Genomic DNA, 19630 nt, shown 5'->3' with positions numbered 1-19630 from the left:
TGTGAACGCTGATCCACAGTTATGTACTTACCAGTTCTCAGAAACTATGAACAGAGATGCTGTAAAATCTCCACACGTAGGGATCCCTGGGTGGCGCAGCGGTTTGGCGCCTGCCTTTGGCCCAGGGCGCGATCCTGGAGACCCGGGATCGAATCCCACATCGGGCTCCCGGTGCATGGAGCCTGCTTCTCCCTCCGCCTGTGTCTCTGCCTCTCTCTCTCTCTGTGACTATCATAAATAAATAAAAAAAAAAATTAAAAAAAAATTTTAAAATCTCCACACGTGTGGGATTTTGTGTCAACAAGAGTTTTCATTCGTCTAGATCACACCCAGGAGTGTGATTGCTGGGTTCTGTGGGGAATGTGCTTTAACTTCTGAGCCACCGTGGCACCGGGCCCTGGAGGCCACAGCATCTTGCATCCCCACCCGCAAAGCGTGAGAGGCAGCGGCCCTCGGCATCTGTCTGCAGTTGGTGTCTACGGATTCGATCCGTCCCAGTGGATGTGAAGTGGAGTATCAGCCAGCTTTCAACAGGCGTTTCCCTGGTGGCTAATGCTACTGAACATCTTTTCACGTGACTTTTTTGTTTATTTATTTATTTATTTTTACTTTTTTTGCCTGTGCATACATGCCCTCTTTCATAAACTGTGTAAACACACAGCAAACTCTTTTGCTCATTTTTAAAATTGGGTTTAGTTTTCTTACTGTTGAGATTTTAAAAACGACTTTATTAAGGCGTGACATATATAGTATAAAATCCACCCTTTTAAAATATATAATTCAAGGAGTTTTAGTAAGTTTATCACCATAATCCAGTTTCAGAACACTTGCCTCACCCCCAACAAGACCCTCATATCTATCTACTCTTACTTCTGAGTTTTCAGGGTGCTTTATATCTTCTGGATACAAGTTCTTGGTTGCATACCTGAGTTGCAATATTTTTCAAATTTAGGGGCTTTTACCTTGAGAATGAGAATGCTCTACAGGGGGCCCGAGAGATTGGCCCCAATTCTGGCATTTCCTGAGTCCTGCAAAAGGTCTCCTTTGGTTTGGGTTTAAAGCAACCCATCCTGGGAATAACAGAGAGGCCTGGGTCGCAGGTGCCCCCGCCGCGGGTGGGGGGCGCGGAAGCCAGGAGCCTCCCGGGCTGCACCTGGCGGCCTCAGGTCTTTCCTTCTCTTCACTCCTTAACGAGGAGCCCTTCAAACAGCCCGGGGCCCGCAGCCCCTCCTCCGTCCCCAGCGGTACCAGCGGCTGCGAACGGGGCGCGTCCCCCGGCCCCAGCCGCGCCCCCGCAGCAGGACGACGCGAGGCATCGCAGTACCCGCCGGCGAGACCCCGCGCGTCCTTAGGGCGCCGGACCGAGCCCCGCTTGGAGGGCGTGTCCCTGCCTCTCCTGCGCCCCGCGGCCCTCCTCCCGGCGGCGCTCGGGGTGGGGGGGCTCCACCGCGGGAGGGAGGCCGGGCCGCCCCGCACGCCCCGCCTCCGCCGCCGCGCGCAGCAGCCGAGCCTCCGCTCACACCCGCGGGAGGGGCCGGCGGACAGCTCGAGAACCAGCCCCGCGCCCCAGCCCCGCGCCCCGCGCCCCAGCTCCGCGCCCCGGCATCGCGCCATCCCCCCACCGTCCGGCTCTGCACCCCGCGCCCCGGCTCCGCGCCCCAGCTCTGCACCCCGCGCCCCCCCACCCTCCGGCTCTGCACCCCGCGCCCCAGCTCCGCGCCCCAGCTCTGCACCCCGCGCCCCCCCCACCCTCCGGATCTGCACCCCGCGCCCCAGCTCCGCGCCCCAGCTCTGCACCCCGCGCCCCCCCACCCTCCGGCTCTGCACCCCGCGCCCCAGCTCCGCGCCCCAGCTCTGCACCCCGCGCCCCCCCCACCCTCCGGATCTGCACCCCGCGCCCCAGCTCCGCGCCCCAGCTCTGCACCCCGCGCCCCCCCCCACCCTCCGGATCTGCACCCCGCGCCCCAGCTCCGCGCCCCAGCTCTGCACCCCGCGCCCCCCCACCCTCCGGCTCTGCACCCCGCGCCCCAGCTCCGCGCCCCAGCTCTGCACCCCGCGCCCCCCCACCCTCCGGCTCTGCGCCCCGCGCCCCAGCTCCGCGCCCCGTCCCAGCCCCGCGCCCCGGCATCCCCACCCCCCACCGTCAGGCTCTCCTCGGGCCGCAGGGGACTCTGCGGGGAGCATGGGCGCCCACCCGCGCCGAGCCGGGGGCCCGCAGCTCCCGCCACTGCTGCTGCTGCTGGTGCTGCTGCTGCCAGGTAGGGGCGAGGGTGGAGGGCCCCGTTTCCCCTATGGCCACCCCCTCCACCCAGAGGCGCGGGGGTTCCGGGGTGGGCGCCCGGGGCATCGGTTCCACTGCGCATCCGGCCCACGCGCTTGTGCTACCAACAGATGGGGAAACTGAGGCCGGGATGGCCGGAGAGGAGGCCGCTGCCACCTACGGGAGGGGCCATCGCTGGGAGCCTGGGGCCGCGCCCCCCATGCCCACCCCTGCGGGTGGGAGAGAAGCCCGGGCAGGAGGAGGGCCCTGGCGCCAGGGGCTGAAGGGGGACGTGTTGGGGGACCCCCTGCCCCTCGCGGCTGAGGACCCCACTGTTTGGGGGCACAACAGGCAAGACCATTCCAAGTGGGGCAAGCTGGCTTAGCCTTCCCAGGGATCCTGCCCTCCCACCTGCAAGTGGGAAGGCAGGCAGCTGACTGGCCGGTGCTTAGCAACCAAGGGGTGGCCTCCCCACCCCACCCCCCACCCCTCCATCCCCCTCTGGGGGGAGGTCAGGTCTTTGATGAGGCTGGAAAAAGATCCAGCAGGACCCCGGGTCCCACTCCCAGATCATGGAGCCACGGAGACGCCCAGCTTCTCAGAGGGCTGGGGACCAAACCCCTGCAGGGTGCCGGGCAGACTGGAGGGGCAGCGGCACCAGGGTGGGGCTCCGACAGGGGGGTACTGAGCCCTGGGCATGGACTGGCCACGGTGCTTCCTGGAAGTGGTGGCCGTACCTGGGCTGCGTAGCAGGTGAGGGGAGTGCTTGGCTCTCACCCCGGACCCCCCACTAGCAGCCCGTGAGCTGACAGAGGCGATGGATGCTCACAGGTAAAGAAACAAGTTCCAAGCTTACGCAGCCTCCAGGGAGCCGGGCAGGGTTTGCACCAGATCTACCCACCTTCCGGCCCAGACTTGTGACCACGGTTTCCCCCTGGATGTGTGACCCCAGGTGTCTCATGGGCCTCAGTTTCCCTGTCTGTAACTCGGGGGAGTGGGCCTCGTCCGAAGTCTGGAGCTCCACGGGCCCGTGGTGAGACCGTGGTGGGTGTTGTCCCTGGCCAGGGAAGGGTGACGGCTGCTTCCCTCAGGGGCCCTGGCCTCCGAGGCTGAGCACCGCCTGTTTGAGCGGCTGTTCGAGGATTACAATGAGATCATCCGGCCCGTGGCCAACGTATCGGAGCCGGTCATCATCCAGTTTGAGGTGTCCATGTCTCAGCTGGTGAAGGTGGTGAGTGCAGAGCCGGGCGCGGCCGTGGGGTGTGGGCCTCCGCGGAGCCTTCCCCAGCCACCTCAGTCTGTAGTCATGGTCGCTGTCGCCTCCTCCAGGACGAAGTAAACCAGATCATGGAGACCAACCTGTGGCTGAAGCAAGTGAGTGAGGGGCCTGGCGCGCTGCTGCCTCCGGTGGTGACCGCTGTACCTGCTGCCACTGGGAGGACCGGCGACTGGCCCTGCGGGGCCCCCTGGGCTGGGGTCCCTGCACTGCTGCGTGGTCCCCCTGGCCGGGCCCTCAAGACCCCGGTGCCGCCTGGAGGGAGAGACCTCCACACGCAGCAGACGGGCACAGACCTGCGCTGCTGTCCCCCGCCACCTCCTCCCCTTCGTGCAGGAACCGTTGTTCGTTGTTCGTAGAAGCAGATGCTGTCGGCTCCTTTGGTAGCGCGGGGGCAGGGGCTCCGGGCTCCCCTGTCAGAGGGAGGCCAAGAAACCGGCCCCACGTGCCCCACCCCTGGGGGCTCTGTCCGCACCTTGACCAGTGCCTCCCTGGACTCCTGCAACGGTCGCGGCCAGGAGGGTGCAGTCCCCCCCCCCCCCCCCCGCGCCTGCCACCCCCGGCCTTTGCCCCGTCCCTTGTCGGCCACCCCCGGCCTTTGCCCCGTCCCAGCGGGCTCATGGCTCCTTCCCCAGAACCCCTCCCACACCAGGCTGCTTAACCCCAAGGCGGGTTAGCGCCCGTCCTGGGGCTGGGGGGACGTGTGCCCAGCCACCCTGGAGAGCCACTCGGGCGTGTAAACCGCAGGCACTCAGGCACGGACCGGCTAGCCTGCGCCCGCAGCGGCTACGAGACCCTGGCGATCTGTGCCACTTGCCCTGGAGGTGGCTGGCACACTCAGCCCGAGCTGTCCCCCCAACCCCCGCACCCGCACCACGGAGGTGGGGCCCCCCAGAGGGAGGACACTGTGTGGGCCCTGCCCCCTGCTCCCCTGCCCCTGCCGCCTCTCTGCAGATCTGGAACGACTACAAGCTGAAGTGGAACCCTGCGGACTACGATGGGGCGGAGTTCATGCGTGTCCCCGCGCAGAAGATCTGGAAGCCAGACATCGTGCTGTACAACAAGTGAGTGCTGCTGGCCCTCGGCCTGGGCCCTTTCCAGGGCGGCTGCCTGGATGAGTGCCACAGGGATTTACTGAGCACCTACTGTATGCCCAGTGCCGGGGATATGCGCCCTGACTCCCGCCACCTGCCACACCCGGGAGGGCAGTGTCCCAGGGTGCGGCCAGGGCGGGGAGCCGGCCACCAGGGCCCCCACCAGGGCCGATGGGCCCCGAAGGCCAGGACCACAGAGAGCCCCACACCCCTGCCTCTGGTGCCCTGCGTCTTGTAGGCTCTTCCTCTGCGGGTCCCAGCCTGCCCACCGTGGCACCTCCAAAACCAGCCTGAGCACCTGGCCGTGTCCACAGCTAAGCTGCGTCGTGGGCAAACATGTTCTGAGTTCAGGTTCTTTGTGCCGGATTAGCAGACGCTAAATATGTCGCAATCATTAGGACTGAAGGTATATTTCCGGCCGAGTCCCACTTTCTAGTCGCTGGCTAAAAGAAGGGTCTTGCGCCACTCCACAGAGGGCCGTGGTTCGGCTTGGGTGTTTTTACTGGTTTTCCAAGGAAAAGCATCGCTCGTCGAGGCTTCTTTCATACAACTTGTGTTTGTAGATGGAGTCTCCACACAACTGGGACACAAGAGGCCCTGCTGGTCTGCAGCACAGGAGCAGCCCCAGCAGCCTCCTGACCCAGGAGCCACCAGGGAGGTGGCTGCGGCGTGGGGAACCGTTGCTAAGCTAGAATCAAGAAAATGTGCAAAAATTCTAATGTCATAATTTGAATGTTAGAGCTGCTTCCTTGCTGGCAGCCGTGGGCAAACAGCCGGGGAGCGTCAGGGTGTGAGCCTAACAAAGCTGGGCCTCAGGGAGACGCTGCAGGTGGGATGTGGTCAGGAGCAGAGGGCACAGGGAGTCTCCTGAGAGGGACCCAGCAGCTCCTGCCTCCCAGTTAGAGCTCAGGTTCTCTGCACGGCCACGCACAGCACTTCCCCGGGGCCACGGCGCCCTCAGAGGACGCACGGGCACGAACGGTGACGAGCTCATGACTCACGGTACCCTGTGGTACCAGGCAGGGGACATAAACCCGTGGCCGAGCCCCGGCTTCCATGAACATCTCTGAAACGCTGACCCTGTCTTCGGGTACGAGGTGTCGCTGTGAAAATCTGTGTGCTCAGGTGAAGTTGGGTGGCCCTGCGAGGGGAAGGGACACCAATGGGCTCGCCGGGGCCACGCAGCGCAGCAGGACCATCCCAGACACGCGGCTTCCCTTGCCTGAGCCCCGCCGCGGCCACGCGACAAGCCGTTTCCTCGGTCCCGGGACAGATCTGTTCCGCTGCGCTGGTCTTCCTCTCGGGCCCTTGTGCTCGCACCCTGAACTTCTCCGGCTGCGTTCTCGATTCTTCTCTCGGGCTCTCCTCCCTGCTCCGTGTAGACGGTTGTCCTCTCCCTGGGTGCCCGTGGCCGTGCGCGCCGTGGTGTTTTGCTGCTTTCGGGCTTTGCTTCTGGGGTGGTTTTGTTTCTCTCCCTGATTCTTTCCCCAGCCGCCGAGTCTCGATTCACCTGCTGCGCTCCAGCCGCGCGCTTAGCCTCTGCTTGGCCGCTCCGTGGGCTCCCACTCGTGGCTTAGTGGCCTCAGCCTGTAAATCAGGTTACCCGCCTGCTCTGGGGCTGCCCCGGGACGCGGGCCTCCGCTTGGGGCTTGGAGCTTCGCACATGCACGCCTCTCGCACCGCAGCCCCGCGATGCTCCTGCGCAGACGTGGCCTTTGCTGAACGTTGCGGACAGGCCTGGGAGCCTCTGGGCCGGGGGGCCCCTGGGTGGGCACAGCCACCGCGCTGCTCCTCTGGCCTGTGAACATCTTCTTTCTCTTCTCAACCCTTTTCTGACCCCGTTTAACCGGGGTCCTACCCTAAGCAGCATTTTTCTCGGAGGTGGGTCTCTGTGCTCCGAGGAGGGAGTTTGGGGGAGACCTCGAGCCTGCAGCGGCCCCGGGGGCCTTGCCCTCAGGCCCTCTGTGCACCCCATCACCTTCTCAGTTCTCTGCAGGCCGGAAGCTGTGGCCCCTTCTCACTGTTCCCCCTCCCAAGGCTTCTGCACACGGTGGATTCTGTGTCTGGGGCCCTGGGGACGCAGGACCTCCCTGTCCCCCACCAGGCCAGCCTCCCACGGTTGCAGGAAGGCCCCCGCGCTCGCTCCGGTCCCCACACTCCTACTCTGAAGCTGCTGGGGTTGTGATGACCTGACTTTGGGGACGTGGTCAGGGGGCTTTCCTTCGTCCTCCTGCTGCCTGTCTTCCCACTGTAGGGAATTCGGAGACAGTGTCCACACGGCTCGCTGCCCTTCCCCCCCGCGAAGCTCAGGCTCCCCTAGAGCAAGTCCTCGGGGTCGCGCACCCACCCGCCTCCTCTTCCCCTCGCAGGGCACCCGGACCCCTCCCACCCCGTCTCTTGCTGCCCGCTGGCTCCGGACACCCTGAGGCAGAGGCCATTTATTTTCAGGTCATTCCTTTCAGTCCCTGTCTGGCCACTGTCGTGCCGCCGAGGCCTTTGTCTACCCTGCTTGCTGGTGGCGGAGGCCAGAGAGCACGCTGCCGCCCAGCAGACGGGCCTTCGGGTCTGGATCCCCAGAAACAAGCGGGAAACGGACACCAGCCCCCAGGCACACTGATCCCTGGTGTTTGGCCTTTGGGCGCACAGGTGGTTTTGCAACCCCTCACTTGGGCCCCAGGCCCCACGGGGTCGAGGCTCCGCCGCCAATTCTGGGTGGAACCCCTGGGGTCCGATGCCGGCTTCCCCTCCAGGAGGACGCGGGCGCTGGACTGGAGCGGGCCTGGGAGCCAGTGGTTTGGACTCTGGGCCAGTCTCGGCCGCAGCCCCTCCGCCGTCCACCCTGGGGTGGCCGTAGCCCCAGGGACAGGGTGGCTGCTTCGCCCCTAGGATGGGGGCCCGAGGCCGTGAGTTTCGTTGAGCCTGGGCTCCGCAGGAGGTTGCCCTGGGGCCTCCGTCCTCTGGGGCTCCTCTCGGCCCCGAGCAGGCCTCGGGGGTCCTTCGGGAGGATGAGGCCGGCACTGGCGGCTCGTGGAGCCAGAGCTGGGAGGAATGGCATGAGAAAGTGGGCACCGCATGGCCGGGAGCGGAGGCGGAGCCTGGGGTCTTCACACGGGCCACCGAGGCTCGGGAGGTGGAGGCGGCGACCGGCAGGACGCGTCCCTCTGTCTCACCCGGTCTGGCTAAGTGACACGGAGCTCTCGGCTCTCCCGAAACGCCCGTTGTCCTCCTTCTAGCTCCCGAGGTGGATGGGGTGGGTCCCTCTGCGGGGCTTGATGCGGAGCGCGGGGCCCTGGGGTCCCCCTGCAGGGCCCACTGCCCTGTCCCTGCGGACTCGGACTCGGTCGGGCTCTGTGTAGACAGGGGAGGAAGTGGGGGCAACTCGGGACCTGGAAGGCAGAGGAGCCCTAGTACAGGATTTGAAAGACAAAGAATCAGAAACTGTGATTGTTGACCCAGAGGAGCCCTGGGGGGGTGGGGGGTGGGGGTGGGCAGAGCAGGGTCACACGGGCGGGGGGAGTGGGCCCCACAGCCTGGCCTCACACGCCCATGTGCACATGGGAGGCGCCCGCCGGAGCCCGAATGAGGTGTTGACCGGGTCCGAGGTCTAAGCGACAGCAGAAGGGGCAAATACCCCCAAGGTCTCCTGCCTCAAGGACGACATCCCCCCAGGTGCTTTTAGGGGAAGCAGACCCTTTGTGGCACTTGGGAGTCCCAGTAAACATCGGAGTCTTGGAGGGCGCAGGGAGGTGCCTGGGAGTGGGTGGCAGGGTGGCGAGCGCGCACAGGGTGAGCCCTCCCACGGGGCAGCTTTACAGGCGGCACCTTGCACCTGCCGCGGGCGGTGCGAGAAGCTGGCCCAGGGCGGCGGTGGTAATGGCGTGTGTCTCCGCAGTGCTGTCGGGGACTTCCAGGTGGATGACAAGACCAAAGCTCTCCTCAAGTACACGGGGGAGGTGACTTGGATTCCTCCCGCCATCTTTAAGAGCTCGTGCAAGATCGACGTGACCTACTTTCCGTTTGATTACCAAAATTGCACCATGAAGTTTGGCTCCTGGTCCTACGACAAGGCCAAAATCGACTTGGTCCTCATCGGCTCCTCCATGAACCTCAAGGACTACTGGGAGAGCGGCGAGTGGGCCATCATCAAGGCCCCCGGCTACAAGCACGACATCAAGTACAACTGCTGCGAGGAGATCTACCCCGACATCACGTACTCGCTCTACATCCGCCGCCTGCCGCTCTTCTACACCATCAACCTCATCATCCCCTGCCTGCTCATCTCCTTCCTCACCGTGCTCGTCTTCTACCTGCCATCCGACTGCGGCGAGAAGGTGACGCTCTGCATCTCCGTGCTGCTGTCCCTGACCGTGTTTCTCCTGGTCATCACCGAGACCATCCCCTCCACCTCGCTGGTCATCCCGCTCATCGGCGAGTACCTGCTCTTCACCATGATCTTCGTCACGCTGTCCATCGTCATCACAGTCTTCGTGCTCAACGTGCATTACAGAACCCCGACCACGCACACGATGCCCACGTGGGTGAAGACCATCTTCCTCCACTTGCTTCCCAGGGTCATGTTCATGACCCGGCCGGGGGGCAGTGACGGCCACGCCCAGAAGCCCAGGTCCTCCTACCACGCGGAGCTCTCCACGCTGAACTGCTTCCGCCGCGCGGAGACCAGAGGCTGCAAGGAAGGCTGCGCCTGCCAGGACGGCGCGTGCAGCCACTGCCGCCACCGCAGGATAAAAATCTCCAACTTCAGCGCCAACCTCCCCAGGAGCTCCAGTTCTGAGTCCATCAGTGCCGCGCTATCCCTCTCGGCCCTGTCACCGGAAATCAAAGAAGCCATCCAGAGTGTCAAGTACATCGCCGAGAACATGAAAGCACAAAACGACGCCAAAGAGGTAAGATGTGTTACTCCCCTCGGCAGACGCTTGGCGTGGGTGATGTTAGAGCCGGGGCCCAGCGGGCTGCCCTGTCCAGGGAGCTGTCCCTGCATGTGCTGCGTCCCTGCGGGCAGCGCGGCCCTGCCCAGGCCTGGCAGGACCCGGTCACAGAGGAGCCGGAAAAGGGCGCTGGACTAGCCTCCTCCCCAGCCCTGGGCAGCCGCGTCCCAGGTGTCACTTTCCAATTCTGTTTGCCCCCCCTTAGGCATCGGCTGTATGCCTCTTGTCTTGTCTAGCAGAGGGCATGAGAGACAGAGTGAACGCAACAAGGGGGTGGGGGGGAGAGGCAGGGGGAGGAGCAGATCCCAGCATGGGGCTCAACCCCAGGACCCTGAGGCCGTGACCTGAGCCGAAGGCAGCCGCTTCACTGATGGAGCCCCCAGCGCCCCAAGTACACGCCTCTTTTGTGTTATGTGTACACCCCTGTCACCCTGAGCTGAGTAAGGACGTGGGGGTGGTTCCAGTGCCCCTTCCCCGTGACCCCCACCATGACCGATCCTGACCCCCTGGACTCCGGTTACCTTCCTTGGACCTCATATAAATGGAATTGCACAGCACACACCCTTCCGCGTCTGACCTCCTTCCTTCAGCAAGAGGTCTTTGAGGTTTGTCCTGGTTGTTCCTGTTGTGTAACGTCCACAGCGGGGCTGGGCCACGTGCTGCCGCTTCATCCCGCAGCTGCTGCACTTGGCCCTTCTGGTTTGGGGCTATTGTGAGGAAAGGTGCCGCCCGTGTTCCTACCTGCGTGCCCTGCTGAGCGTCTGCACTCGTGTTCTTTGGACATACGCGAGCAGTGGGGTGGCCGAGGGCTGCGGAGAGGTACCTTTAACCTCGGGGATACCGCGAGGTTTCCATGTGCGGGGCCAGTGGGCGCCCCAGCCCTGGATTGTCTGAGAGCCCCAGGACCCCGGCACACCCCGACCCCGACACCGTGAGCTGGTGCCTCCTTGCCGTTCCAGTTGGCTTCTCCCTGCTGAGGAGTGACTTTTTCAGACCCTTATTGGCCGTCTGTGTACTTTCTTTCGTGAGGCATCCCCTCACACTCTCCTGCTCATTGTCTTTAATTGGGTGAACTTGTATCTCCTCCATAGATCTTACACGGAAACCATCGTCAAGTATAGGAGGGAGGTTTTCCACTAATATTGTGGGTCCGGCTCCTCCTGACCCTCTGTTTCCCCACGAGGTTATCAGAATCCTAATTTTCTAAGAAGCTCTGCTTTGAAATTAATTGGCTCTGCCTTAAGTTGCTTATTAGCAAAGAGCTCATTGCCAGACCTCGGCCCGAAGCTCGGGTGGGGATTAGCCCCGAGGGGCCTGGATGACAGCCCCTCCCTGCCCGCTCTGGCCAGCGTGCAAGTGGGGGCATGAGGGCCGCCTGTCCCTGCGCCCCACCCACGAGCGCTGCGGTGACTGTCACGGCCCCGCAGTCTGGCCAACAAGGCCCGCACACGTTTAACTTCCGTGGGAGCAAGCGGTGGAACCCAGTGTGAGGTCCTGAGACCTCTCCGAGGCTCATGGCGCTTGCGGGCGCTGCACCCTGCCCTGCCCGCCCACCAGGCCCCGAGCAAGCCAGAAGCTTAGGAAGGATGCAGGTGTGTGGCCGTGGGTCGGGAGCTGCACCCCGGGCTCCCCGCAGCGGAGGACACTTGGTAAAAGTGACACTAGAAGGGAAGCCACGCTGAGGTGCCAGGAAGATAGGTCAGCAGCAAACTGGCGGCAGGGGGTCCCCCGGGGCACCGTCCTTCCAGAAATAGCAGGAATCCCCCCCCCCCGCGGCTGCTTTCGGGTTCGCCGCGGGTTCGCACTTGGTCTCCTCAGTAAGGAGCTTGGTTGTATCAACCCTCCGGGCTGGGGCCCCCTGGACGCGCTCTTGGTGGATGGTCCAGGAAACAGCGGCTCCAGGGGGCTCCGGGGACAGCTGGGGGGGGGGGTTCGGGGGCTCTGGGGGCAGCTCCGGCGGGGGGGGCCTCCAATGGGGGCTCCAGCAGGGGCCTGCAGGGGGCTGGTGGGGGCTCCAGGGGAGGGGGGCTCCGGGGGCAGCTCCAGCGCTGGAGCCGTCCTCGCGGTCGGAGAGGTGCGCCCCGGCCCGCGCAGGGGTGTCCGGGCCTCTTGGTCCGGCGACCGCCCGCCTGCTGCTGGGGGAGGCGCGGGTCGCTCGTCGGTGCCGGTGCCGCGGGGCCCGCAGGTCGCCCCTGCCCTACCCCGGGGACTCTTCCTTTTCGCCTGGTTCTTGCTCTGCCCGAGTCTGAACCGGGTCCGGAGCCCGGAGTCCTCACAGCTGGGCCGCCCGGCTCCCGCGAGGCACCTGCGCCCGCTCCCGCCCGCCGGGCGCCCTCCGCGCACTCCCCGCACCCCCCGCGCCGCCCTCTCCGCCCCCCCGCACCCCTGCGCCGCCCTCTCCGCCCCCCCGCCCCCCCGGCACCGCCCTCTCCGCCCCCCCGCACCGCTGCGCCGCCCTCTCCGCCCCCCCCCCGCACCGCCCTCTCCGCCCCCCCGCACCGCTGCGCCGCCCTCTCCGCCCCCCCCCGCACCGCCCTCTCCGCCCCCCCGCACCGCTGCGCCGCCCTCTCCGCCCCCCCCCCGCACCGCCCTCTCCGCCCCCCCGCACCGCTGCGCCGCCCTCTCCGCCCCCCCCCGCACCGCCCTCTCCGCCCCCCCCCCGCACCGCTGCGCCGCCCTCTCCGCCCCCCCGCACCCCTGCACCGCCCTCTCCGCCCCCCCGCACCGCCCTCTCCGCCCCCCCGCACCCCTGCGCCGCCCCCCAGCCCCCCCGCACCCCTGCGCCGCCCTCTCCGCCCCCCCGCACCCCTGCGCCGCCCTCTCCGCCCCCCCGCCCCCCCCCCGGCACCGCCCTCTCCGCCCCCCCGCACCGCTGCGCCGCCCTCTCCGCCCCCCCCCCCCCCCCGCACCGCCCTCTCCGCCCCCCCCCCCCCCCCCGCACCGCTGCGCCGCCCTCTCCGCCCCCCCGCACCGCCCTCTCCGCCCCCCCGCACCCCTGCGCCGCCCCCCAGCCCCCCCGCACCCCTGCGCCGCCCTCTCCCGGACCCGGGCTGAGCAGTCAGGGACTGCGCGCTTCGAGGCCAGAAACACTCATTTATAAGGGCTCAGCTGGAGACTAGAGTCTAGACTTGACGTTCTTTTCCTTGAAAAACACGACAAGGCTGCTCCCCGGTGACCGCGACGGAGCCTGAAGCCACGGCCCAGCCTTGCCTCCCCGCCCCCGCCCTCACCCCTCCTCGCAGGTCCCTCCTGCTGGCTGTCCTATGTTTTCAGACTTTTCCTTGACTTGTCTAATTTGGTGCTGTGACCCTGCTTATTCTTTGTGTTTCTAATACTTTGTCATCTCTGCGGGTCTCATGTTTTATTTAAGTCATTAACGTGTCGCGTGAATTTCCTTTCAACTGGTAGTTTGTGTCCGGAGGCCCGGTAAAGTCACTTCTCCTGGGGGTTCAGCCATCCTTGCTGGGTTGTGTTTGGGGAGGTTCCAGAAGGCCCACGTGGCCTCAGACTAGACCAGGGCCCTTCAGAGGTGCCTCCTTCCCGCCAAGTGACCTTGTCGCTCAAGGGACGGCTTGGCCTCCTGACATTTCACCTCTGCCAGCCACAGTGTCATCCGTGCACCTGCCCCTCTGGGCGGGGTGTGGACAGGCTGCAAAGACGCAAGGCATGGGGGGTGAGAAGAGCAGAGCCCAAAGCTGTCCCCAGCCCACCCTCGGTAGGCCCCACCTGGCCAGGAGCAGCCAGCCCCCAGCACACAAGGCTCCTCTTGCTTCTGGAATGTTCCAGGGCCGGGCTGAGAGAACCAGCCAAGATCTTGTGCTAGTTCAGCATCTTGCCTGATGCTTCTCTGTTATCATTAGTTCCAAAGTTTCCAGAAAACAGCCCGTATCATCGTGCCTCCAAGACTAGCAGCTAGACTGACAAGTTGTTTGCAGCCGGCTCTTGGTGCAGCTTGTGCTCACGGGCACCGGGCGTGGTCCGCAAACCGCTGTCAGAGAAGGATCCGTAGTCAGAGAAAGGTGGTCTATCAGTGTGGCGATCCTGAGGCATCGTCATGGTGCCACGTGCCAGCACGTCTTCTCACTCACCGCCCAGCGAGCACTGCTTGTTTTTACTATCTAAAGTCAACGAATTAACAGAGTGCATTAGCTTCAGACGTCGGTGGCTCATCGAATACAGAGCTCCCGTGCGACCCAGCAACTGCACTACTGGGGATTTACCCTGTAGACGCAGATGCGGTGATCCGAGGGGGCATCTCGGCAGCGGTGTCCACGAGAGTCAGCCTGTGGGGGGAGCTGAGATGGCCTCCGACAGGTGGACGGATACAGATGCAGTGTAGATGGGGCCTGACTCAGCCATTGGAAGAATGGGTTCTTGCCATTTGCAACGCTGTGGATGGAACTAGAGGGTATCATGCTGAGCGAAGTAAGTCAGAAAGAGAATTATGGTTTGATTCATATGTGGAATTTAAGAAGCAAAACAGAGAAACATAGGGGAAGGGAAGAAAAAATAAAATCAGAGAGGCAAACCATGAGAAGGTCTTAATCGCGGGAAAGAAACTGAGGGTCGTGGGAAGGGAGGGTACAGGATAGAGGACGCTGAGTTCTGTTCGTACCTGCATTTTACAGACAAATCGAGGTGACGAGAGGTCACAATTCCTCAGACACTAGGATTGAAATCAGTGTCTGCTTCCCCCTCTGCCTGCGGCCACTGGGGCATAGCTGGCAGCGCAGCGGGGCGGGATCACAGGGTCTATTGTGCGTCTGCGGCACTTACAAGCCACCGTCTCAGGAATTCGAATGGACTACCTGGCAAACGTGGCATTACAAGTCTAATTTTAGCCGAGGCTGTCTGCAGGGGCCCGCATCTACTTCAGCTCAAGATGGGGAAAGAAAACGCTTGTCTCTTGTCTCCCGGCCCCATTTCACTGCACTTAATTAAATTACTAAATCACATGCTGCCTCTTTATTATGCGATTATTTCTTCAAAATCAGTTGATTCATGGGTTCTCTCTTCTTCAATTCAATTACAGTTTCCTTGCTTTCTGAGTTGTCTAGGAGTATAATTAACACACAATGCTCCTTCCTATTTCAAGCCTGAACCAAAGCAACGTTATATGCAATTAGTCCTGCTTTCTTCCATCTCTTACTTTATTGTCAGCAATTATTTCTGATTCTCAGCCTCTCTGATCACTGCGCAGAATTCTGTGATACTTTGGCCTCACAGGTGAAGAGGATCTTCGCTTGCTTGGGCCTGGGGAGGGGCCGTGGGGATGACAAAGATGGCCTTGCCCTGCTATGCTTCTTTTATGTGGAAACAGATGCTCAGAGGAAATTAGTATCTAAAACTGGGTAAGAACAGTACCTGGAAGCGATGGTAAATGACGGGTGGGTTGTTTCACCTACTCTCATGAGGTCCAGGAGTCCTCCCACAGGGGCACAAGTCAATAACTTGCTTTACTAACCTTATGAATTAGAAATCAGGTTAGAAAAAAAATAATGTATGAGGCACCTGGGGGGCTCCGTTGGTGAAGCATCTGCCTTCGGCTCAGGTCGTGATCTCGGGGTCCTGGGATCTAGTCCTGCTTTGGGCTCCCTGCCTAGTGGGGACTCTGTTTCTCCCTCTCCCTCTGCCCCTCCCTGCTGCTTGTGCTAAGAAATAAAATATTTTTTAAAAGAAAGAAAAAAAATAGATTATATATGTTAAGAAATTTGTAGGTTTTTTTTTTTTACAGAAAGCCCTATATCCAATGTGGGGCTTGAACTCACAACCCCGAGATCAGGAGCCACAGGCCCTATGTGGCTCTACCCGTTGGGCCAGCTGAGTGCTCTGGGAACTTGCTGATCCCAGCAGAGAAGCCGTGAATAGTTTACATGTGTTTCTCGCAGCGTACGAGGAGAAACATGAGGACGGTGGCGCTCCTCAGACCCCACTAGGGACCCGAGGTTTCTCACGTGTTGGCGGCAGGGCGGCTCTGCTGCTGCGTGTGTATCCGATGCTCGGTACCGAAACCCTGTTCACTCTGCCTTCCCGTCGTGCTTTATTTTTTCCTCTTTCACAGCGTTTATTTCTGTTTTTCAGATCCAGGACGACTGGAAGTATGTTGCCATGGTCATCGACCGCATTTTTCTGTGGGTTTTCATCCTGGTGTGCATTCTGGGCACGGCGGGGCTGTTTCTGCAACCCCTGCTGGCCAGGGACGACGCCTGAGTGCCCAGTGCTTGCCGGGGCCGTGCTCGTGGGGGGACGGGGGGCTCTCCCGTGGGGAAGTGCACGGACCCGCGGCCGTTGCCATCTTTATCCTCTCTGGGCGCGCAGGTCCTGGTGGGACACACCGTGGCGCTGCCACGCAGCACCCCCCCCACACCCAGGTGCTCGGCTTGTAGGACCTCGCCTACCTTGCCCCACACGAGCCGACGCGCGGGGTCTGTCCTTCTGCGACCAGCCTATTTCACGGAGCAGAATGTCCTCAAGGCTCCGCCGTGTCGCAGCAGGTGTCAGACGTCCTTGTCTCCAAGGCTGAGGACGCTCCCGCGTGTGTAGCTTCGAGGGCCGCTTGGGCGGCTCCGCAGTTCGGCTGCCACCGGACATGCTGCTGTGAACCGGGTGGACAGGGACGTGTTGGAGACCCTGCCTTCCGTTCTCTGGGGTCCGTGCCCAGCTGTGGATTGGCTCCCGCAGTAACCCTATTTTTAACTTTTTGTGGAAGCAGCGTCCTGTTTTGCACCGTGGCTGCACCATGTCGCACTCCCTGAGGGCTCGTCCCCGCATCCGCATCCGCAGCAGCACTGGTTCCCTGATAACAGCCGCCACCTCCCTGCGGTTTTGATTTGCATTTACGTGATGATGAGTCAGCTGAGCATCCTCTCCCGTGCCTGTCGGCTGTGTGTCGTCTTCTTTGGAGAGATGTCGTCTGTTCGGGTCCTGTTTCATTTCTCAACTGAGCTGTTTGGGTTATTTTGTTAAGTTTTAGGAGTTCTCTAATTATTCCAGATGCTAACCTCCTATCAGACATGTGGTTTGTAAATATTTTCTCTCACTCTGTGGGTTGTCTTTTCACCCTGTGGATAGTGTCTTCTGATGCACAAAATCTTTAAATTTTCATTAATTCCAGTTTGTCAGTTTTTTGTCACCTGTGCTCTTTTGTGTCACATCCAAGAAATCACTGCCAACTCAAGTGTTGTAAAGAATTTCTCCTGTTTTCTTCCAAGAGTTTTATTGGCTTTCTCCCATCTCCTATCATCAAGCTACCAGCATTGTTTGTGGCATTTCAAGGTTTGCTTATTTATCCAGTTGTCTTGATTTTATCAAAAAGGATTCATGCAAGAAAAATGTCAAGCGTATTTATTATAGATGAATGAACATTTAAGCAGCCTTTTTGGTAAAGAAATGTCAAAATACAGTTTTTCTGCAATGTTAAGTAGTACACTCTACTACAGAATATGTAAAAGTGGCCTAAATAAGAAAACCGTTTCCGTGTTTGTAGTGGTTGAGGCCTAACTGAACAGGAAAACTTGTTCAGAAATGCGAGCCTCCGTTTGGGTCAGTATCACAGGTTTCCCGAGGGTTTTCTTGGGTAGCTGCAATCTCCTCGAAGTTCGGGACTATTTCAGGAACACCCCGCCCGCTGCCTCCGGGACCCCAGCACCCCGGTCCGCCGCGCCCCACCACGGAGCCTGCGCCCCTAGCCCGCATCGGCCCCGGGGCCTGCGCGTGAGGAGCTGGCCTGGCGTCGCAGTCACGGCCGGCAACCCCCTGGCCAGCAGTTCCCGGCCTGGGCTGCACCGGTGTTTCCGCCAGATAGTGCGGCACTCGAAGGACTGTCCTGTACATCGTGGGACCTTCAGGCCCCCTGGCCTGTGCCCGCTAGACGCCAGTGACACGGCCCCGGTCCCCTGCCAGTTGGGCAACCAAAAATGTCTCCAAAACCCAGGTGTCCCCTGGAGGGCAAAACTGCCGGATCGAGAACCGCTGCCATGGAGCCTCGCGTGCTGCAGGCGGCGGGTGAGCAGGCGCCACGGGGAGGGGGGCTTCGCGGAGACCAGCTCGATCTCCCCCTCAGTCATTCTGATGCTTTGGCTGCAGAAATAAAACTGACAAAATTGCAGGCGGCTGTGACTCGTGTTTCAGGAGGTCAGAGGGAGATTTCTGTAAAATGTGTTTCCTTACAGAACCTTGAATAACAGTACCGCGGACCGAGGAGGCACCAGGGATAGCTACCGGGCATTCACACTCCTCAATCCGAACGATCACTTGTGAAATGACCGTGAACGTGTGCCTGGGATCGAACACAGGGAGGAGGCCCGCCTCTGCCTTCCCGCTTTGGCTCGCCCCCGGACGGCTACCCACTAGACAGAAGGCACTGGTTCTCTCTGGAGCTAGGAGCTGCGTCAGAGGCAGCAGTGCTTTCATCTGTGCTCTCCCCGGCCCAGCGGCTCGCGCCACCGAGATGCGAAGTCTGGCTCCTTTGCCTGGGATGGACCGTCCGTCCTGAAGATGGTGACGCGGTGAGAGGCCGAGGCCGTGACCTCTGCAGGCCCTCGCAACCGGAAGGCTCTAGCGCTGCTACTGTTGGAACCACGGAATCCCACGTGTAGCGAGGTGCTTCTACCACCTAGAAACCACCTTTCATCTCGGAGGATGGCTTCTTCACAGTACAATTTGATAGTATCCATAGACTTTTCTTTTTTAAGTTTTAAAACTGGGATTCACTTGATTGCAGAGGACTATTCTAAGATGAAGAATACAGAAATGCTACAATTTATACAGAAGATGATTAATTGTGGAAAATGTAGACAAAGGGCTTGGAATTAACGTTAAGGAGGTATTAGCACATGTCCACAGGGATTGTCTATTGTATGATTTTGCAATGGACAGCAAGCTACAAAAATAATACAATAATTGTTCAGTTGGAGCAGCTAAGGAATAAAGTAAGCCTTAAAGGAATTCCCATTTTTGAAAATGTTGGTCATAGAAACTCAGCATCACATTAAGTCGTGATCAAACCACATAGCTCGCTTACTGAGCACAGCAGCAGAACCCACGCCGAAGGCCGGCCGCTCCCCACGGATACAGGACAGAGACTTAAAATGTGTACCTTTACCGAACGCAGGAAAAGCTCTGAAATCAATCTCCAAATGCAACAGGAGTTTTCTGACACAATTAAAAGATGAGCTTCGCTTTTGATTACAAAGGGTGTTATTTGCCAGGATCCACATGTGATTTTCTCACTAGCACAGTTCATATACTCTCCTGCTATTTTTGGACCAGATGTGGAGTCAGCAAGTGCTTCAGTCATGCAGGTAAAATGTTCCAGTGGACAGTCTATTAAGATAAACCAATGTTAGCAACTGTTACTCTGCTAAGGCTGCCATCCAATTTTAGGCACAATTTACATTTTCTAACTTTATAGTGTCCACAGCTACGTATGCCTTTGGTAACTACGGCCCGTTGGGAAGCATCACTTATTTGCATCTCCAATGTGAACCGGGACTACGATGTTTGCCCACTTATAAATAACAGGGACGAAAAGCCCAAGAGATCCAACCACTGAAACCAGAAGAAAAGTCCACAGAAACATCCGATCAAGCACCTGCGCTATGAATTTCCAATCTTCAACGACCTGTTGCAAAAAAAGAAAAAAAAAACACACATACATTAAATACATGATTTAAAATTGCGCGATTACCCTAAGATACTACACACGAGGTTAGAGGCAAGATGAGTTTCCACCTCGCAGCAGTGAAGGACCCTGGGCTCAGCTCGAGCACACACTTCCCGGCAGGGACTCCACAAGCTTTCAGACATGCCACGCAGTCTATTAATTCACACTTGGATTTGTCATAGATTACAAGTGGCATATTTTGATAGATTTTTAATAAAAATCAGGAATATACTACTTATTTTATAATAAACTAAAATCTCTTTGATTCTTATTATATAGTTATTTCTGTTATTTGTTCTTGCCCAGCGCTGTGTACTTATTTTAGTTTTCAAAGAGAATCCAGCCTGAACCTAATTAATTTCAAGCCAAATTAAAAGTTGGTTCGGAATA

The 19630-nt window shown here is 60.4% G+C and overlaps 2 protein-coding genes across 6 annotated transcripts in view; one reads left to right on the top strand and one right to left on the bottom strand.

The window, feature by feature from the left end:
- The first annotated feature begins 1420 nt into the window (after window positions 1–1420).
- Window positions 1421–19511, top strand: CHRNA3 (cholinergic receptor nicotinic alpha 3 subunit). 3 transcript variants are annotated; one of them, XR_011999907.1, is made up of 7 exons: window positions 1421–2258; window positions 3352–3491; window positions 3590–3634; window positions 4491–4600; window positions 8523–9534; window positions 15658–17580; window positions 17748–19511. XR_011999907.1 is itself a non-coding variant. In XM_025986034.2 (6 exons), exons 1-6 carry the CDS (start codon window positions 2183–2185, stop codon window positions 15784–15786), a joined length of 1512 nt encoding a protein of 503 aa, XP_025841819.1. In that variant the 5' UTR covers window positions 1421–2182; the 3' UTR covers window positions 15787–17683. The 3 variants fall into 3 exon arrangements, 2 of the variants coding, with proteins under 2 accessions (XP_025841819.1, XP_072605261.1); XM_025986034.2 differs by lacking the exon at window positions 17748–19511 and having other exon boundaries at window positions 15658–17683; XM_072749160.1 differs by lacking the exons at window positions 3352–3491; window positions 17748–19511 and having other exon boundaries at window positions 1430–2258; window positions 15658–17683.
- CHRNA5 (cholinergic receptor nicotinic alpha 5 subunit) overlaps window positions 18709–19630 on the bottom strand; it is a 40314-nt gene continuing 39392 nt past the window's right edge. For 2 of the 3 annotated variants that reach the window (XM_025986037.2, XM_025986035.2), the window contains one exon: window positions 18757–19198. In XM_025986037.2, the coding sequence (XP_025841822.1) occupies window positions 19037–19198 (162 nt within the window). In that variant the 3' untranslated portion in view covers window positions 18757–19036. Of the gene's footprint in view, window positions 19199–19630 lie in introns of all 3 variants that reach the window. The other variant, XM_025986036.2, reaches the window with a different exon arrangement.

Source organism: Vulpes vulpes, chromosome 2 (genome assembly GCF_048418805.1).
Source record: "Vulpes vulpes isolate BD-2025 chromosome 2, VulVul3, whole genome shotgun sequence".
Classification (NCBI taxonomy): domain Eukaryota; kingdom Metazoa; phylum Chordata; class Mammalia; order Carnivora; family Canidae; genus Vulpes; species Vulpes vulpes.
This window is presented reverse-complemented; position numbering and strand designations above follow the sequence as displayed.